General features: G+C 42.6%; 1 protein-coding gene across 1 annotated transcript in view; it reads right to left on the bottom strand.

Annotated features, from left to right (window-relative positions):
* Nucleotides 1–20,413, bottom strand: part of NECAB3 (N-terminal EF-hand calcium binding protein 3) — a 79,736-nt gene that overhangs the window by 32,118 nt on the left and 27,205 nt on the right. The window contains exons 2-5 of the mRNA XM_081917198.1: nucleotides 17,662–17,686; nucleotides 14,650–14,758; nucleotides 2,716–2,741; nucleotides 2,078–2,175 (exon numbers count right to left, since the gene is read on the bottom strand). Coding sequence (XP_081773324.1) covers nucleotides 2,078–2,175; nucleotides 2,716–2,741; nucleotides 14,650–14,758; nucleotides 17,662–17,686 — 258 coding nt within the window. The remainder of the gene's footprint in view (nucleotides 1–2,077; nucleotides 2,176–2,715; nucleotides 2,742–14,649; nucleotides 14,759–17,661; nucleotides 17,687–20,413) is intronic.

The raw sequence follows: 20,413 nt of genomic DNA, 5'->3' as shown, positions 1-20,413 counted from the left end.
GGTAAAAAATATTTGCTGTTTCAGGCTCTGTTGACATTACTGGCTTGAAACACAGTTATTTTGTTCATTATCACAATTCAGAGCAAAGCTGGTTTGGGAAAAAAATGCATCAATGCACATTATTTCAGGGCAGATATGGATTGTGGCTAATGTCTTGTCTACACTTCTTGGTAAACCCATGATGGCAGCACACTGGGTGCAGAGTAAACAGGTGTGTGCACACCCAATCACAGTCTTTTTCTTTTCTTTTCTTTTTTACAGCTGACATAATGCTTGAGGGTAAGGAGTACCATATGAATCTTCTTCAACCATTAAATATTGACCTTGAAAGACCCAGAAATATTTTCACATGCATGCATAGGCGCAGGTGCACCTGACATTTCACCTGAAAGGCCAAATCTCTACGATTTCCCCTCATCCTAAATGAGAGAAATCATTTAGGCACAAAAATGAAATTGTTTTGCACATTTAAGACAAAAAAAAAAACTATTCCCAGGAAGTTTTCTCGTTCATTATTCTCTAAGATTTTCTCACACACATCGGGTTTAACATGGAGGGCACTCAACTGCAAACATAAAACACTGGCAGAAGGTTTTAAGAGGGTTCACAATGTTAGGTTTTGCTAAGACTTTCTGCCTTTTAGCTACAGAAATGGAGCTTGCAAAAAGAAACAAATGCTGTACAGATAAGCTTAGCAATTAATTCTCTGCTAGGAGCATATTCTGTTAAATAGATGCCCATCTTGCACTCACAGATTATCCTTGAAAAACAGATTCTCAACTCAAACAGATTTTTTTTATCCTTATGGAATTAGTGACACTCCACCCCCCCCCCCCCCCCCCCGCAAATCACTTTGGATTTGTGGAGTCTAACTACAGCCATATCCTAGGAGGCAACAACTTCTGAATTCATTGCTGAGTACAATCAAAATTGTTATTCATAATAATATCAACCACTGGGGAAAAATTAGTGATACTATCATATAAATACAGTTACAATGCTTCTAGGGTACGCGAAACATAGGATGAGAAAATATCTGATGTCTTGGTATCACAGATGTTGACAATGTTGCATTTGGGTCTCAGAGTAGACCTAATGAAATTAATGAACATGACTAACTTAGGTCCACTAATTTCAGTAGGTTTACTGTGACTAAAACTGAGTTTGATACAACCCAACAATGGCTAAAGAAGACATGAAATATATTGGTGATGATGAAAATAAGAAGATTGAATAGAATTGGACACCATTTATTCTGTACTGGAATCAATATAAAACTAATGAAATTGTCAACACCCAAAAAGGGAACTTGGACCCCTGGAGGTTCCACAAATGATGCTCTTTAGAGATGTTGCACTCATACCTTTGAACATTCCAAGATCTGCTGGAAATGAAAGAGCCTAAATTGGGAGTGGGAGTGGGTGGGAGACAGGAATGATGGAGGAACAGAGCAGGAGAAGGTATGACTGCACCTGTTCTCCTACAGTGCATTCCTATATACATCAGATGCAAGTTCCACTTTATTCAGTGGAACTTATGCCCTAGTAAGTGTGTTTAGGATTGCAGCTACAGATGCGGAACTTTTAAAGGTGTGTAGAAAACATTCAGGTTGTAAACTGGCAGCTCTATTCACAAACACACTATCACTCTATCAAGCCTAGAAAGCTTTTCTACTGGGTATGAGGCAAAGTCATTCACAAGTCCTCGGACAACAGAGGCACTGGAAAGAACGGTGACCCAAGTGGACTGTCTCTAAAAGCCTTACTGTATTTGGAGTTTGGAGAAAAATAAAATGAGTTCATTATATCTATATTTTTGTTTATGAAATACAAATTTCAGCTTTTCTCTTGAGAACCATGAGAGCCATACACGCAGGAATACAATTGAACTATGTACCTCATTGACTGGATGCCTAATTATTGCCTATTTATTGATCCTGGGATATTCACACATGAATGAATGTTCCATTATAAAGAATTGGATGCAAAGAGTGATTGAAGGCTAATTAAGGCTGTCAGTGTCAAAACATATATTACTGGCTCCATTCATGCCCATATCAGAATGAATGCACACCTACCAGTTTGGTTTTATCCATGGCTGACAGGACAGCAGTGTTGAGTTGCTCCAAGGCAGACAGGACATGCCTGTATTCTCCAAGGTAGTCCGAGAAATACTCTACAGTAGGAGAAACAGCTTGTGAAGATTTCAAAATGGCATGCCAGTTTTGTCCCACGCCTGCTTTTCAAAGAAATGTTGCCTCTACTAATATTTACATCTGTGTTGTCATCGCTGGGGGGAGTGGCCAGTAGTATCATAGAGTACATAGGAACACAGGAAGCTGCCTTCTACTGAGTCAGACTATGGTTCCATCTAGCTCAGTATTGTCTACATGGACTGGCAGCAGCTTCCCACACATTCAGGCAAGCTGTCTCTCAGGTATATCTGGAGATGCTGCGGATTGAACCCGGGTCCCTCATCATGCAAGGAAGATGCTCCACTGCTGAGCTACATCTCTCCCCCAAAGTATCTCTTCTCTTCCCTGAAGTACGGAGTATTCTATCACCAGGAAACCTCCTTTTTGTCTAGTGCCCCATCTGGGGGGGGGGGGAAATAAACTTCAACAGAGGAGCAAAAGCCACATGCTTTGTGGGCACTTACTGAATAACATGCCTAGAAGTACATTTTTCATAGCAAGGAAGTAAATAGCCTACTTACCGCAGAACTTCTCCGTCTCTAAATTGCTGTAAGAGAATGAGGGAAAAAAGAAAAGAAACTCAGATGAGATGATGGGTCTAAACCTTAGATGAGAAACAGGTGCTGGAATCGGATGAAAGAGGAACCATATTTTCAGACAGCACTCTAAGTGAAGCCATGTCTCAGCTCACAACAGGGCAGCAGAGGAGGACCAAAGAGGCCACACTCTCCTCTCTGGCAGCTCGCACATTCAGGCATTTGCACTAAGCAAGTCGTTGACTGCAATAGGACAGAGGTAAAAATGGAGGAAGTGGGGAAAAGCCACCCACCATCCACTTTGGTCACACAGCAATCCAGCAAGGTTTAGGACATTGTGTAACTCCTTCAAAGGAATCTCCACCACCTTCACCACAACAGGACCGCTTTGTAAAGGGTAAGACTTCCAGCGCTCTCATATGCCAATGCAATGTGACCGATCTTTTCTCTCCCATCTGAGCTTCTGGCACCCATACATTTTTCATTTTTCACAGCGCAGCTTTCAACCTTCTGTCTCAGTAATGACATTGTGCCACCTTTTCTTTTTAATGAAAATAGATGCCTCACTTAAGCCAGCTTTTTTTTTTTTTAAGGAAAAGGGCGAAAAGGTACATTATGGAGGAATTTTATTGCACAGCCAGTGGCATAGTAGTAATAACAATAATGATAAAAACCACTCCATGCAGCCCTTATGTGATATATGCTGAAAAGACACTGAGCACAGATGAAGGATGCAATTCTGAGCACTTCCACCTGGGAAGAAAAGCCACTGGAAATAATCTGCAGCATACATTTTAAGCAATGTCATAACATTTCAAGCAGTTGTGGCTCCCCCCCCCAAGAATCCTGGGAACTGTAGTTTGTTAAGGGTGCACAGAGTTGTTAACAGCCCCATCCTCTCACAGAGCTACAGTTTCCAGAGTGGTGTAATGGTCAATCCATCTTCTCAGGGAAATCTAGCCTCCCAGATGTGTAGCCTCCCTTCAAACCAATAAGAGTACAGTGGTACCTCAGGTTACATATGCTTCAGGTTACATACGCTTCAGGTTACAGACTCCGCTAACCCAGAAATAGTACCTCGGGTTAAGAACTTTGCTTCAGGATGAGAACAGAAATTTTGCTCCGGTGGCGCGGCGGCAACAAGAGGCCCCAGTGGTGCTTCAGGTTAAGAACAATTTCAGGTTAAGAACGGACCTCCAGAACTAATTAAGTACTTAACCCAAGGTACAACTGTAAGTGCTTATTAAATAGCATAGCCTCCAAAATTCCTCAGATGCAAATAGGGACTATTTTATTTTATTATTTTATTTTATTATTTGGTAGATTAAAAAAAACCACACACCAATAAATAAATTATAGAAAGTGGCAAGAATAGATGTGGATGCATGAAGCATTTAAAAAAAAAAAATCAAGACTCCCTGCACTCTGCTCTGCTCTCCCTTTCCTCCTACCCAGGGCAGCCCTGTCCTCTACCTGCCCCTCAGAGTCATGTGGGTCTGGGCCTTGGCTGCAACAGCCTCTCCCCCACCTCACCTGCTCCCCAGCAGCTGCTCTGAGCTGCCCAAGAGAGGGAGGGGGGCTGGCAATGGTGGTCATGGAGAGACCGTGGAGAGGCAACGGTATGCTCCCTCACAGCTGTTGCAGCTGCCATCACTGAGGGCAAGTGCTGGCTCCTCCTCCTCCCCAAGCTTAGTGGTGGCAGCACTGGCGAAGGAAATAGGGACATTCCAGGATCAAATCAGAAGCTGGGGTGACTTTTGTAATTCCAGGACTGTCCCCGGAAAATAGGGACACTTGGAAGGTATGTAATAGCCAATGTCACCCAATCTCCCTGCAAACAAATCAGAATGAGTGCAAGGATTTCTTCCTGCACAACAGAACTCCCCCCCCCCATCTTCCTCCTCTAAATCTGTTCTTTGAGGTTCCCCAAACCCTCTGGTGCTGATTTGGGGAGGACACAGCATGTGCAGGGAAAGGAAGGGATAATTTATTACTATTTACTGGAGCAAGTTATTTACTTTCCCCACCATCTGCACTGCTGGAGCCATTCTTTGCCTAGACTATCCTATGCCTGTTGAAAACATTGCACATTATTATTTAACCTTAGACTTTTGGCTTCCTCTTAAAATTGTGTCTGATGGCTGTCATCCAGTTAATAGTAAAACACCGGAACAATCCCCACATATAAAAACTGAACACTCCTGATAAGACCCACTTCCCTAAGGGAGCCAACTGCACTCGGCACTTATCTGGCCCTTTTCATCTTCTGAATTTGTAACAAACATTAACCAATTAATAATTAAAATGCTGAATAATTCAATGCACAGGCAAACCTTGAGAAAAACCAGGCAGAGATCTTTGCCCAGGACTTTAAAACAGAACAGAATCTAAACAGAAATATGGTTTTCACTTCATTTTGACTTTGTTCTCAGTACTAATACTAATTCTGTAACATGTTCAATGTAAAAAGTGATTTACAGTTTGTTTTTTAGAAGATACCATTCCTAGCACAGGACATAAGTACATCAGAAGAGTCATACTAGCTCAGGGGGGAAGTCCTATCTAGTCTAGCATCCTCTTCTCACAGTGGCCACCCAGATGCCAGTTGAAAGGTGAGCAGGACATGTATTATGCCCTCTGGAAGCTCAACGCAAGCAGAACCAAAAAGATACCAGAACATTTGTGACATAAAAAGGTTCCAGGATTTCAACATCACAGCATTTGACTATTCATGGTCTACTGTGGTAAGAACAATCAACAAAATGGTGGGTATTATAATATCTATGGATCCAAGTTTTAAATTACATTACATGTCTTATACTAGCAGAGTTTCAAGACATCGTATTCAGTCTTTTAATGAAAGCTCACCTGGTGTTTCATAAGCACTGGAAAGACGATGCCATAGCTAGAGACTAGCCAGGAGTGTGGGAGGCTATGAAATTAGTCACACTAACAGTTCAATCCCGTGCATGTTGACTCAGGAGTAAGTCCCGTTGTGCTCATTTGTGCCTACTCCCAGGTAAATATGCATAGGATTGCAGCAGTGGCAAAGTTTGGGCTTTCAAATTTTGGAGGCACCCTCTGTGATGCTACAATTTGCTCCTTCATCTCTCATGCTCAGTTCTAGAGCATTGTTGTGGCTCATCCTGCATTGTGGCCGAGCCATTCGCGCGACCCGAAAATCGCCTCTGGATTACAGCCTGTTTTAATGAGATCTGCTTATAAGCCACGAAGGATCAATCAGCCTCAATTGCTCAAATAATCTTTTATTAAAGGAATATAAACTGGTGGGTACACTTCTCCTGTGGCCCTATTTGTTGTACATGGTGTAAGGCAACTGCACTGCGAAAAGCATCTGATATATGGTACTTGTGTGAAATCTGAGAAATTCAGTAAAACAAATACAGCAAAACAAAATATTTAAACGTTCTTCCAGGCCCAGATTGGCTTGCTAGAGGCATTTCATTTCTACAAAACCTGAAGGGGGAAGGAGAGAGATTGTTGTACCTGTGTTCTTATTGCTATTCCCCCGCTGCCACCCTTGTTTTATTGATGTGTTGCCTGCATACAATGGTTTTGCTGTTCCCTGCACAATACCATTCTATTGCTTTTTGTATTAATTGTTTCTCATTTTTATTTAGTTCATTTTAAAATGTGCAAACTGCCCTTTGTTCAAACATGGATTTCAGGGCAGCATGGAAAACTTTTTTAAAAATCTGCAGCGTAACCAGCAACGCAATAAATCAAGGAGGAATGAAACCAATGCACTCAAAGAATACAGTGTTGGTACTTTCCTTGAGAAGCGGGTCAGCACCAGCCTTCAGGAGGCCTTCAGTATGATGCCCCAACCTGCTAATGCACACACACGCCAACGTGCCAACAGAGCTTTCCCACTCACCACCACCTCTGCTGCTGCTGCCATGGAAGCTGGGAGGTATTTTAATGGAGGGCTCCTGTTAAAAGCTAACCTCCCATCCACTGTGGCTACCTGCCATCTTGCTTTCCCTGAAACGCAATACCCCTGCTTTGGATCTAGACTTCATGGGGCTGGCAGGGAACAGTGGCACAGCTGAGTCAGGCCACTAAAGGAGTCCTTCTGAGCCCCTTGGACACCTCAGCCAGTGAAGTGCCCGGCCTGGCTTACTGCTAGCATGGTGGCTGCAGGCAATCCACACTGAGGAATGTTCTAAACCCTTAATTGATGGGGTTTTTAAAACTCTTGTTCTTCTCTACCTTGTAAACTTCAAGGCCGAAAGATGGGATATAAATATTTAAGTAAACAAACACAAGAAGCAGCCCCGAGTGTAACCGCAGGTATGTGTTATGAGCTTTTGTGATCACAGTCTAAAAGCCACAAACACACACCAAAACCCTGGTGTGAATGAGTACTAAGTATATAGGACAAAATCCAACCATCTCCACCTCCCAGCAGCAGAATGGATACCCTCTCCTTTTATTATGGGTATTTCAATTAACTAATTACCTTCGAAGCTACCATTTCAAGGTGATTTAAGATAATTAAAAACAGTTAAAAGCACAAATACCGGTACATAAAATACGGTACATGCTTTTGATACCATCAACCAGAGCATCCTTCTGGGAGAAGAAGGAGAAGGAGGAGAAGGAGAAGGAGAAGGAGAAGGAGAAGAAGAAGGAGAAGGAGAAGGAGAAGGAGAAGGAGAAGAAGAAGAAGAAGAAGAAGAAGAAGAAGAAGAAGAAGAAGAAGAAGAAGAAGAAGTTGTTTGCACCAGCAGCTTTAACTTGCACCAGTAGCAAATTAGCAGACACTGTAAATCCTACAAGCAAGGCATTATATACTGGCTTGTCCTCACAAGCAACCTAGCCTCCGTGTTCATACACAGGAGATAAATCATGCTGGACCTGACCAAATCAATTTCCTTGCCCAATCTGATTGTGAAGATTGCCTCTCTTACAGTGTCAGCATCAGATAACTTATCCAGAAGAGATGCTTTTTATTCTCATTTGTGCAGCCCTTTCTTCACATCAGGCAAGGGCAGTGAAAAGTCACTCAGACATGTTAGCGTTCCATTCTAGGAAATCAGCAGCCTGCCAGCTTGAGAAACTCATTAGGAATGATCTTCATTGCACAAATACAATTCCAAGCTCTCTTCTTCCTTGGATTTCCTTCGGCGACTCCCTCCGGAGCCAGCCATCTCACCACACCACCTCCATATTCTTCAGGCACCTTCAATTACCTTTCAGAGTACCTTTTGTTGCCTGAGATTAATCTAGGTTAATTTAATCACTTCAGGGAAATTGCTTCAGGCCCGGGTTGAGGCATCGTTAAGGGAAGCGAAGCCCCCCTAGTGCCCAAGGTGTGATATTTCAGAAGGTAAAGCACATTATTCCCACGGCTCTTGGTGCCATTGACAGCAGGGAGTGGGGGTAAAAAAAAACACCCAGCTCTCAAATATGCACAAAACATTGTGTGCTGTTTGTACCTCCCCATCTCCATGCTCTCAGAGGATGTACTGCAAGAGACGGCTGCTTCCACTTCCTAATCACTTACAAAAGAGCAGTCCTAGGTACTGTTATTCTGACTAAATTTAGATCTGTATTGTGACAGGTATTTCTCCTACCGCAACATTCTACTTCCCACCAGTTCCTCTGTCACTCTCTTTCTCTGCCTACAGGGTGTCTTTTGCTTTCTCTGGGACCATGACACTCCAGTGAAGAGGTCTATGAAATGTACAGGGTCCCATCCATGCCCCCTTCCAGGATATGCCATTCCATTCTGCCTCCCTGCTACTTTTGCATCCTGCCCGTGCCCCTAGGCCCCTAGGCAGCATTCCTTAGCCACTAAGCAGGCTTTGTTCTCATTAGGCTATTCCACACCCCTCAGTCATCTCCTCTCCCCCTCCCCCCCAATCCCCCAATATTTATAATTGTACTTTCACAGAACTGGGTTTCCCCCCAAGCCTGCTGATTCCTTCTTCTTGTGCGCAGATGGTGCTGTTTGGGCTATACAAGGATCCACACTCAGAGAACCGAGTTTGCTATTAGTATACAGTCGTACTTTGGTTGTCAAACGCCTTGGTACTCAGACGTTTTGGCTCCCGAACGCTGCAAACCCAGAAGTGAGTGTTCCGGTTTGTGAATGTTTTTTGGAACATCCTGCTGGCTTCCATGGCTTCTAATTGAGTGCAGGAAGCTCCTGCAGCCAACTGGAAACCACACTTTGGTTTTTGAACCGTTCCGGGAGTTGAACAGACTCCCAGAACAGATTAAGTTCAACAGCCAAGGTACCACTTTATAGGGTATGAGGACTATATTGTTGTACCGCTTCTCCTCTTGCCCCTCTGTCCTCCCCTCTTCTTTTCACAATGGGTGTTTGTTCAAGGACAATGAATAACCGAACCATACATCTTTAAGTTGTTCAGAGATCTGCACATCCCCATGCAGGGTGAATCTGCTATGAAATGGATGAAGCTTCAGCTTCAGGGTGCCTAATCCCAGAGAGTCCCCAGAAACAACTTTAGTCCACATTGCTTTTTTTTTTAAGGGTCTGGTAGACCCTATTTGAGTGGCACGACTCAAATTAGTTGTTTTTTTTAAATTCTATATATCACAACAATCCCAGAGTTATAGATTCAGTAGCACAGATGGTATAGAGATATGGTGATCTGTCATGGAATAACCCTATTGAAGAAGATAACAGTGGTTACCCAGACCTCGTTGCTGGTTGCGAAGGGGCCCCAAAATGTAGGTCCCCTTGAGCTTATTGCAGGCATCCCTTGAAAATTGTAAAGGGGCATGAAGAATGATGTTATATGTAGGAAACCTGTCAAGACGGAGTACATTATCTACATGGGGTATCTAGGAAGGAATAATTTCCTTTATATTTTGGAAACCACTGGAGAGCTCATTTTTGCCTAGTTAAACTGAACTTTTGAAGAATGCTTGCTATTTTGAGTGCTGAATTTCTAACAGGGGAATGGCCAGGCTTTATACCTACATGACCTCTGGCTTGAAAACCTTTTATGAATTAATCCCAAAAGACAAGATGTGCTACTCCTGAGATGTGAGATAGGCACTCAGCACATGGCTGCAGGCACCCATTCAGGGATGCCACATCTAGGTGATAAATCAGTGCTAGGTTAAGGAATTAATCCATTCTGAAAGAAGAAAAAGAGGCCCTGGATCCCTCAGCCAGCAAATTTAAAAACATTTTAAAATTGCTTTTCTTTCAAATGTTCATATGCCACTTTCCCACTTAAAATTCTGTGCAGTGGCTTGGAAACAAACTGTAAGCTTGTACAAGCTGCAGATGGCAAGTGCCATCTTTTTAAAAAGGGCATTTCCCTCTATGCAGACTAGAATAAGGAATTCACTTTCTACCCTGATACTTGTTTGCAACACTTGCATCATGTAATGACAACATAGGCTTCCCCCATAGCTTTCCCCTCTCCTCATATGTAAATACATGCATTTAATTGTTTTAATCTACAACACATGCATTTAATTGTTTTCTTAATATTCCTTCAATTAGCAATTTATGTATTCATTTAAAAATTTATCTCCCACCCAGTGTCTGAAGGTCATGGGGCAGATTGCCACAATAAGCAGCGTTAAGTGGAATTCAACCCAGAAACACAATTTAAATAATAAAGAACACTGAAAAATAATCTGCAGTATGCTATGGTTGTTCCACATATTCCAGTGGTGTCCCTTGGCAGAGGGGAGAGGGGACACCTCAGTGGTAGGGCATCAGTTTTGCAAGTGGAAAGTCTTAGCTTCACTCATTGGCTCTCCAGTTAGGATTGGAAATGACATTTCTGTGAAACTCTGTAGAGAGCTGCTGCCAGCTGCTATAGACAGTATTAATCTAGATGGATCAGTGGTGTGACTCAAAATAAGGCAACTTTTTACAATCACCGATTTTGAGGCAAAGCCCTGGTTCTATTATGCTGTCATGACGAAGGACCACTTCATTTCCCAGTGCTTATTTAAGAGAGAGGCTACTCAGAAACCTTCCGAAGCTGAAAGCAGCAGATTCTCCTTCCCCAGTTTAAACTGCAAGCATTGGAGCTTGTACGCATTCATTACCGTCATCTATAAAGAGCCAGCAAAGCTCCTGCTCCTGCTCTGTGCAGCAGCAATCTCAACCCCAAGCCAGTTGACGCAAATGGGCTAATTCCTAATGTGTCTTGAACATGTGGAGGCCAGAATCAAGAGGCTCATTCCTCTCAGGCTTCTGGCTGCAATAAACACCCAAAGGCAGAACTGGTTGCTGTTATATTACAGCAGCCAGTGAGACTCAGATCAAGAAGCTGAAGACAGATGGCTGCTTTAATGCTGCATGTGAGCACCTCCTTGTCCCCGAGACCACAAGGGTCAGAGACTTCCTGCTTACCAGCTTGCTAACAGCATACATTGAGAAGTATATGGATAAGAGAAGCACGGGTTGTCCTGCAGATGGGTTGCTTTGCTGCTAACCTCTGCATGACTCAGATTCTGGTGTTTTGCCTGCTGCAAACAACAGTATGGGATAGGCTTGCCATACATCAGGAAAATTCCTGACATGTCCTGGTTTTCAGGTGTAAAAATCAGTGGGGTTAGGGTGTCAGGAATTTACCTTTTTGAAATATGGTAATACTAGCAGGAGAGAAACTGCTTGGCAGATGATGAGATGATGGGAGGTGTGGGACACACGAATGCAGAGGTTAAAGCCCGCATGCACATTTCTTTGTAGTTTTGTCAGGCAACAAAGAGTGGGGAGGGGAGCTGAAATTGGTTTCAGAAAAGCATCACTGCAAGATGGGAATGGCTGTAACATACAAAACTGGTGCGATAGGCATGGCCCCTAGCAATAGCAGATAAGCTCATGGAAACATGTAGAGTGGCTAGAGGTGAATCTACTAATCATATGTTTGAGACCAATTGGTTTGTTTTCATTTCTTCTGTTAACTCTCAGCCTGTTGGGTTGGGGTCTCCTATAGTACAATAATGTCTCATGCTGTATGACTGATGTAACTGACTTGTATGTCACTCCATATATTGGTGGTAGCTGCCCACCTATTTTGATTATATCTGTTCTATGTTGTATTTATGCTTAAAAAAAAATTACAGTGCAAAAGAAAAAAGAAAAGCATTGCTGCTCCCGGTGTATATACTCATTCTATTTTTGCCCCTGGTTAACTGTAGGCTTTAAAAATAAATAAATGAAAAACCCATTTCACTAAAGACAACTTGCATCAGGATGAGACATTTAGGATGAGATGAGAGCCAAGGGTACCTCTGGGTGTATTCAGTCTATTGCATTTTAATTCTTTTTCATCAGGGAATATAACCATTTAATGTCATTAATAAAGCATAGATAAAAATCTCAAAGGTAGAGCCAATAATTGTTGCTACTAACAATACAAACCATGGAAAGGAACAAAAAAAAAAAGTAACAATTTTTTAAAAAGGAATACAAAGTCCCATTCTTTCCCACATGTTGAATTGTTTCTGGCAGGATTTGTGATAGTTTTGAGATTTTGAACACTGTTCTGGCCCAGTTCTCCAAGGTCACTTGGAACTTTTATTAAAAGAAACAAAAGAAAAATAAAATCTGACCCTGATTTGCTCCATCTGTCTTCCTTTCTCATTGAAACATGTTTTATTTATATGGGCATGAAATTAGCTTGCCTGGCAAAGATAAACCTGAGACCAGGTATTCACACACTTAAATGAACAACAAGAGCAGATGCTGAAATCAATTCTATGTCACCAGTGGACAATGGTGGTCAGGACCCAAATCCTCCTGACAGTTGAACCCTCAGACTCATGAGTCCTTCATCTCAGATGCCACATGTTGGTGATCACTCAGGGTCAATTCACATGACTTGCCTTTTTTTATTATCTGCGGCAGTGGCACTTTTCAGTTATCCAGTTATCAGTTTAGCAGTACAGCCACAGTAAGCAATACACATGGATTTGCTTTGGGCATCCAAACACAACTGTAGCTTTTTTTTTTAAGGATCAAGCACCAAAAGCTGATCTGTGTTAAGATCAGTAAAATGATACCAGCCACAGCAAGCACATGCTGTGGAATATCATACAGTCTAACCCCACAAACTGCATGGAGAATTTCCCTGTTAGATATAACATCCTATTTGCAAGGAGATGGTCAGGTATGATAATCATGTACATGTGCATTGCACCACATTCAGACAATCGTCCAAGCCATCAAAAAGACCAGGAAATTTCTAACTAACCACAGCTTCCCATTTTGTCCATACAGGGGGGTGATTACCAGCTTTGGAACAAGACAGGATATTAATCCAGTTTGAAACTGTTTTAATATCCTGGTTGCTTCCAAAGCTGTTGACCACAGTTTCCCAGTTTGGACCAAATGGGAAATGAAAGTTAACTGTAGATGTCCTGGTTTATTTACTGGCTCACATGAAGGGAGGACTGAAGCATTTCTAGCTGTTTTCCTTTGGGAAGTTTGTTTCTTGTCTGGATGCTGTCTATTCAAAATAAGCGAAGGGGCCAAGCTGAGACAATGCAGCAGAAAGGCCATCTATCTTACAGTGTAATTGAAGTTTCGCTGTGATGGACAAAACCGCACTGTAGGGCTTAAAAGCAAGCCAACAAACAAACATCTTGCCTGCATATTTCATAGAGGGTTTACATGCCATTGAAATCTGCACTTGGACAAAAATAGCAAAGCAGATTTTGATCCATGCAATTCAAGTATGCTGCTGTGAAGTTAACACACTATCTTAATTATGATCAGAGTCTGGACTATTTTTAAAACAGCTTTTAATTCCCAGGCTTACCGAGTTCCATCTTCAAGCTCCATGATGCTCCCATATCGACATAATGCATCCTTATGTAGCTCACAGACAAACTATTCTGCCGTCTCACTGGATGAAATAAATCCTTGATGATTTGGAGAATGACTGAAGGTCATCTAGCCAAGCCTTCCCAAACCTGGTGCCTTCCATATATATAGGACTACAACTTAGTCTCAGATGTCAACTGGAGGGCACCAGGCTGAGGAAGATTGATTCAGCCTAATCCCAAAACTTAAGGCAGGTTCTTCTATATATACCAGTCATTGTATACTTCAAAACTCAAAATACAGCAAGACGGAAAAGGACTAAACCAATTTAAGTAGAATGAAATCTCACGTGGCTCTGCTCATATGTAGCCCTGAGCCAAACTGCTTTAGTGAAAACATGCCAGCATGCCAGTGCCTGGAGAGGGGATTGTGGCCACTTTGTCCCTCCTCTGGTCCTCCTGCTGCTGCAAGCTAAGCCATGGTTTAGTATGTCATCCAAACCCAGGCTCATGGCTAGTCTCCTCCTCTGTAAACAAGCCATGAGCTCAGCTTGGGATGGCCAATCAATAGCGTAGCACACAACAGTGCCACAGCAACAGGGTGAGAAAAGGAGCTAAGCAGCCACAATTTCCTCTCTGGAAATTTGTGCATTCACACTAAGCCATGGTTTGTCTCAGCACTAAATGCAATCCAGGCCACAATAGGCAACACCATCTATCTAGTCATATTCTTGATCCTCTCGTGGCATGCTTACATAGTCTGTATTGCCAAGAGAAAGCTTTAGGTTCCACATCAGTTAAGTCCAGATTACTTAAGGGTACTTTCATGAGAACAAAACAAACTAGACCAGGGTCTCAAACAAGGATCTTGCCCAGCCCTACCTTGAGATGCCAGGGACTGAATATGGGATTTTCTGTGTGCAAAGCAGATACCCTGCCTCTGAGCTACAGCAAATGTCTGCATTGTATATCTGACAACTCTAACAGAGAATATTATCTTTGTTATCTATATAACGCACCCATTTGCTTTAAGTGCATGCTAATCTGACATAGTGCAATGGGTGTTGGGAGGGGGAACTGACTCTGCTTGAAATCTCCTTGTTGTTAACATAACAGGTGCCTCCTTACCCTGACTGACGCCTGTCAATGCCACTGAACAACTCCCACAGTTCTTCAGAGTTGAGGATGCCATCGGCACAACAGTTCTTAAATTCTTCAAATGACAACTTCCCATCATCTACATTTGAATGAAAGAGAAGGAATAATTATACCTTTGCAGAGATGAGAGCAACATGAGTCTCTGTATGTTATTTTGTCTAATTCAGCAAGCTGTGCAACAGGAAGAGATTATGGTATAACACTGGAGCCAGGAATTCATAGAAAAACAACAAGGAATCTTGTGGCGCCTTGAAGACTACCAGATATGCTACGGCCATCTTTAGGAAGGGGCCACAAGATTCTTTGCTGTTGTGTGACAGACTAACAGGGCTACTCCTCTAGGAATTCATAGGTCTCTGCTGAGCAACATCAGCAGTGCTGAAGACACAGGTTTTCACTGAGATGGCAGAGGCTGATGCAGGTGAGATCCATGGGTTCCTGGCTGACATATCACACTGTTCATGCTTGGAGATCACTCTCACTCACTTGGAGATCAGTGGCTATTAGTTAGGACCACCTCCTCCCATATGAACCTACCCGGACCCTGAGATCATCTCCTGAGGCCCTTCTTCGTGTGCCTCCTCCTCGAGAGGTCAGGAGGATAGCAACACGAGAATGGGCCTTTTCTGCAGTGGCTCCCCGTCTGTGGAATGCTCTCCCCAGGGAAGTTCGCCTGGCGCCTTCATTATACACCTTTAAGCACCAGGCAAAAACGTTCCTTTTTAACCAGGCCTTTGCCTCACTTGATCTACATCCCATACCCTTTTTAAAATGCTGGCTCTTTGGGGAGGGGGGTTTATTGGGTTGTTATTTTTGTTTTGATTTTATGTATTTGATAATATATGTGAACTGCCCTGAGACTTTCAGGTATAAGGTGGTATAGAAATTAAATAAATAAAATAAATAAAATGACAGCTCTGCTCTGCCTCCATGGTTGGAGGCAGTAATGATTCTGAATACCAGCTGCTGAAAACCACAGGAGGGAGTGTGCTCTTGTATTCAGGTCTTGCTAGAGGGTTTCCCACAGGAACCTGGGTAGCTAATGTGTGAACAGGCTGCTGAAGTAGATGGGTCACTGGTCTGATCCAGCAGGTATTTCTTAAGCGCTTATGCTCCATTGAGCAGCTGGAGGACATGTAGACACTGAAAACCAAAGAGTTCTGCATGTTTACTGACCACCACTGCCAAGTTGCATCTTGGAGGAAGTGCAGGTGCTCTACTGAAGTAAGACTTACGATTCTGAACCTGCACAGAGACTAGCAGCACATGGAGGTATGAACCAATCCACAGTCTGTGCAGAATACTAGGGGCCTGTCTACATGAACATCATTGTCAGATCCATATTATCTCCTCCCTAGTCATATTTTGGCAGCGGTGGTTAGCCAATGCACAGACCTTCTGCTTCTTTTCAGCTTGCCGTTTCTTATGAATAAAGAAAGCTGCCCAAAGAATGGACTTATGAAACCAGGGTTAAAATCCAGCCATGGGTGCAATCTGAGTGAGCCAATACAGTTTGTACTCAGTTTTCCACTTGTAAACGGGAAAACTTAAAATGGCTAGTGTTGTGAGAAAACAATTGCAGAAAACACTCTAAAAGTGGAACAAAAATAAAATGCCAAATGGACAAGTGTGCATAATAAAACTAAAAAATATAAATAAATAATAAAATACAGATCTGTTTCCTGGGAGTGACAGGAGTGTGAACACAGCAGCCACGGGGGATATAAAGGTCAGACCAGATAGCAGAATAGCAATGAAAGATCAGCATTGATAGATGGATTTGGCCTAAGTAGGAAGAATGATTGACATGCAAGTTTGTATGACAAGGGCAAGGATGCATGGGTATGGGAAATAATAGACAGCAATTGCCAAAGTGATAGACAGCAGGGGGCACAGGAATGTCAGAAACATCCAGGGATTAAATTGAACCATAGGCCACAGACTGGGTCAGCAAGGCTATAGAAGAGCCTGGATGTATCCACTCACCCATGAGGCCTGGAGTTTGCTTATCTGTTGAAGAACTTGAAAACTAGACAACATTGGCCTTCATTTATCATAAAGTTTATAGCTCTCATGGTTGCTCAGAAATTATGAAAGCTAGAGTGGTGGAATGCAGGACAAGGAATGGGGAGAACCAGGTCCCAACTTCCACTCATCTGTTTTCCTGGTTGGCTTTCAAGTATTAGAAGCAGGAAACTGGCTAGGAAGGTGGCTAAGCCTTTGGACAACAAGGAACCAAAGGTTTGCTAAAAAAGGAGATTGCACAGAAGCTGAATGAATTATTTGTATCTGTCTTCAGCACAGAAAACGTAGGGCAGATCCCTGTTCCTTAACCAACTTTCTTGGGAACAGAGTCTGAGGAACTAAGGCAAAGAAACACAGTTCTAGGACTTATTGACAAACCAAAAGCTGACAAGTTACTGGGTTTGGATAGCATCCACCCAAGAGTTCTTTAAGAATCCAAATTTAAAGCTGCTGAACTTCTAACAAAAACAAATGTAGCTTGTCTCTAAGATCAGTCACCATAGCTGAGGACTGGAAAGTGATCAATGCAGCATCAATTTTTAAAAAAATATATCCAGGAGGATTTGGAAATCACAGGCTGATTAGCTTAAGTTCTGTTCTGGGAAAACAGGTGGAAAGCTTTGTTAAAGATAAAATTACAAAGCATCTAGAAGATCAAGTCTTGCTGGAGAAAAACCAGAATGGCTTCCACAGATGTAAGTCTTTCCCAACTAAACTTTTAGAGTTCTTTGGGAGTGTCAACAAACATATAGATAGGGATGATCCACTAGATATTGTGTACCAGGGCTTTTAAAAAGATTCCACCAAAGATTCCTGAGTAAGCTTAGTGGTTGTGGGGTAAGAGGGTTTGGTTGCTCAAGCCTAGTCTTTGAGATGGACTAACGTTATATATTTAAATGATGAGACATAAATTAAAAAAAAAGAAGGGCAAGGAAATCATGTGGGCAGGTCACTCACCGTTCTTGTCAGCTCGTCGAAAAACCTGAAAAGACAAAAATCACATTCAGCAACACAAACTTGGGTGGGAAATTCTTTTTGCACACATGAGTGTCTATAAAAATTAGTAACTCCTTCAACCAGCTCAATCCATATGCCAAGCCCTAATGAATTAAGCTCTAGTTACCAGGTATCTCCAGACATCAGCTTCTTTCTTGGTTTGTCACTGTAAAATACAGCAGGAAATGAGTGAAGTGCCCCAGAAAGAGGCAGATTCCTCTTCCATTGGTTCATTCGCACCAGTGTACACAGGGGGCAAAGAGGGGCAAAATCCCATTGTGTGCAAGCAAAAATCATTGAGCTGACAGGATGAGAGAAATGGATATTGCAATCTCTCATACTGATAATGGGCTTCTCACTCTAAAGCAATACCAGATTGTTGCAAATATTGAGAGTTATTGCAATCACTTGCATGCTTTGATTTTATACTACACACCCGCACCCCATTAGGTTTAGTTGAAAAAATTTTAGGTTTGATACTTGTTATTTAGCTGTGATTCCTGCATTGCAGGGACCTGGACTAGATGGCCCTTTGTGTCCCTTCCAGCTCTGCAATTATACAATTCTGTGATTCTATGATATGATTTCCCTTCTGTATTATTGCAGTTCAGGACTGGGCTAATTTGACCATAGATGGGAGTTCCGCTGTCAGTACAGACTGAGCCCACCCACTCCCCCACAGATATTGGGATGATAGACAGTTACACTAGCACAAATGTGGAACATGGCTCAGAAGGGCAAGTGCACTGTGTGTACTGTGGTGAAGCATGTGGAGGATTTAATTTCATTGGAAGTAGCAGATTAGCAGGAGTAAAGGAACAGGGAACAAAGCCAGAACTAATGGGCAACATTTATAGGCACCGGAGTTCCACATGTTCATCCAAGTTACTGCATCAATAACTGAGCTGTGGGGTATCATCACTGGTGTTATTTCAGCACCAGTATATCCACTGTTTTGTTGCTGGGTATTCCTATGTCACACTGATTGTTTCTACTTAAACGGGGGGGGGGGGCAGCTCTGCCATGGGACAGTTCATCTTACAAGACCACAAAAATATGGCCTGGTGGCTAGAGGGATGGTTGGGAAAGAGTTTATAGTTGCAAATTCGGAGAGCTGTTTCTAGCCTTTACCGTATTTTTTGCTCTATAAGACTCACTTTTTCCCTCCTAAAAAGTAAGGGGAAATGTGTGTGCGTCTTATGGAGTGAATGCAGGCTGTGCAGCTACCCCAGAAGCCAGAACAGCAAGAGGGATTGCTGCTTTCACTGCGCAGCGATTCCTCTTGCTGTTCTGGCTTCTGAGATTCAGAATATTTTTTTTTCTTGTTTTCCTCCTCCAAAAACTAGGTGCATCTTGTGGTCTGATGCATCTTATAGAGCGAAAAATACGGGTACTTTTCAAGGCCCCCACGGAGGCTTGCCTGTGCTTTAGCATAAGGCATTCAGGAGCATCCTTTTGCTCCTTTACACTTTATAGGTAAGAGCACAGGCCTCACAAAAAAAGAAAAACCTAGACTTCATCTCTGCTACATTACAGCTCATGTCTTTAAATTTTCAGCAGCTTTAAACAAAAGAGGATTCAGCTTAAAATACACCCGAACAAAACTTTTAAGTGCATTGCCTTTTTCTGTCAAAGGGGAACACATCCCTGAATCTGACAGCAGGAAAGAAACGAGATTCCCCCATACATGCCTTTAACAGGAAAATCATCCTATAGCATCTTAGAGGCTAACGGGCATACAGTTTCAAAGACTACAACTGACTTCATCAGAAACAAAAGTGATACCCTCATTTGGTAGGTAGGCATCAATAGATATATAGACACACACTTGGTTCAGTTATGATTTTTTCATGTTATATTATTGTAATCGGTAATGGCTGCCGGGGCAGCACAGGTTGGACTGTGTTCCTGTCCTGGCTTCACTGTGCATCACTGCTGGGAAACGGACAAGGTGGTGGGTAGTTTGGCATGGTGCGGGCACAGCATCAGGAACACTGGGTTGGCTCCGCAGCTGCAACACACCAAGTATCCCACTGCCTTTTCCCCCTCCTTCCCAGTAGCTGGTTGTGAAGAACAGAAAGCAACACCTGTACCATCAAACGCGACTGATTGCCATGATCTGGTTGGTTAAAGAATAAAATAACATTCTCGTAATACTGCCCCTTCTCACCCTTTGCACCTGTACCTGCCTCCTAGAACATCTGTACGATGCCACCACTCTTGCTTAGTTCAGACCCTTCTGGCCTCAACACAGAATAGGCTGAATGTTCTAAACTCACATCCAATTCATCCTTTCCTCAGTCTTCAACTTTATTCATAACTTTAATACAATTTAAGCAGCGGAGAAGCTGTAAATGCAGTCAATCAAGTTGCAGAAGAAGGATTGAATCTGGTAGAGATTTCAAAAAAATAAATAAAATAAAAATGGAATGGATTGAGTGAAAAGACCTTCAGCCTGCAATGCAAGGTTACACATGAATTCTTAAAATGTGGATGGGGGGGCACGCACAGGGTGCCCACCTCCAACATCCTCATGTATAATAATAATAATTTTTTATTTATACCCCGCCCATCTGGCTGGGTTTCCCCAGCCACTCTGGGCAGCTTCTAACATAATATTTAAAATACATTAAAACATCAGTCATTAAAAACTTCCCTAAACAGGGCTGCCTTCAGATGTCTTCCCAAAGTCAGCTTGTTGTTTATTTCCTTG

Source organism: Podarcis melisellensis (assembly GCF_964234715.1).
Source record: "Podarcis melisellensis genome assembly, chromosome: 6".
Classification (NCBI taxonomy): Eukaryota; Metazoa; Chordata; class Lepidosauria; order Squamata; family Lacertidae; genus Podarcis; species Podarcis melisellensis.
Note: the sequence above shows the minus strand (reverse complement) of the source record. Positions and strands in the feature narration are given on the sequence as shown.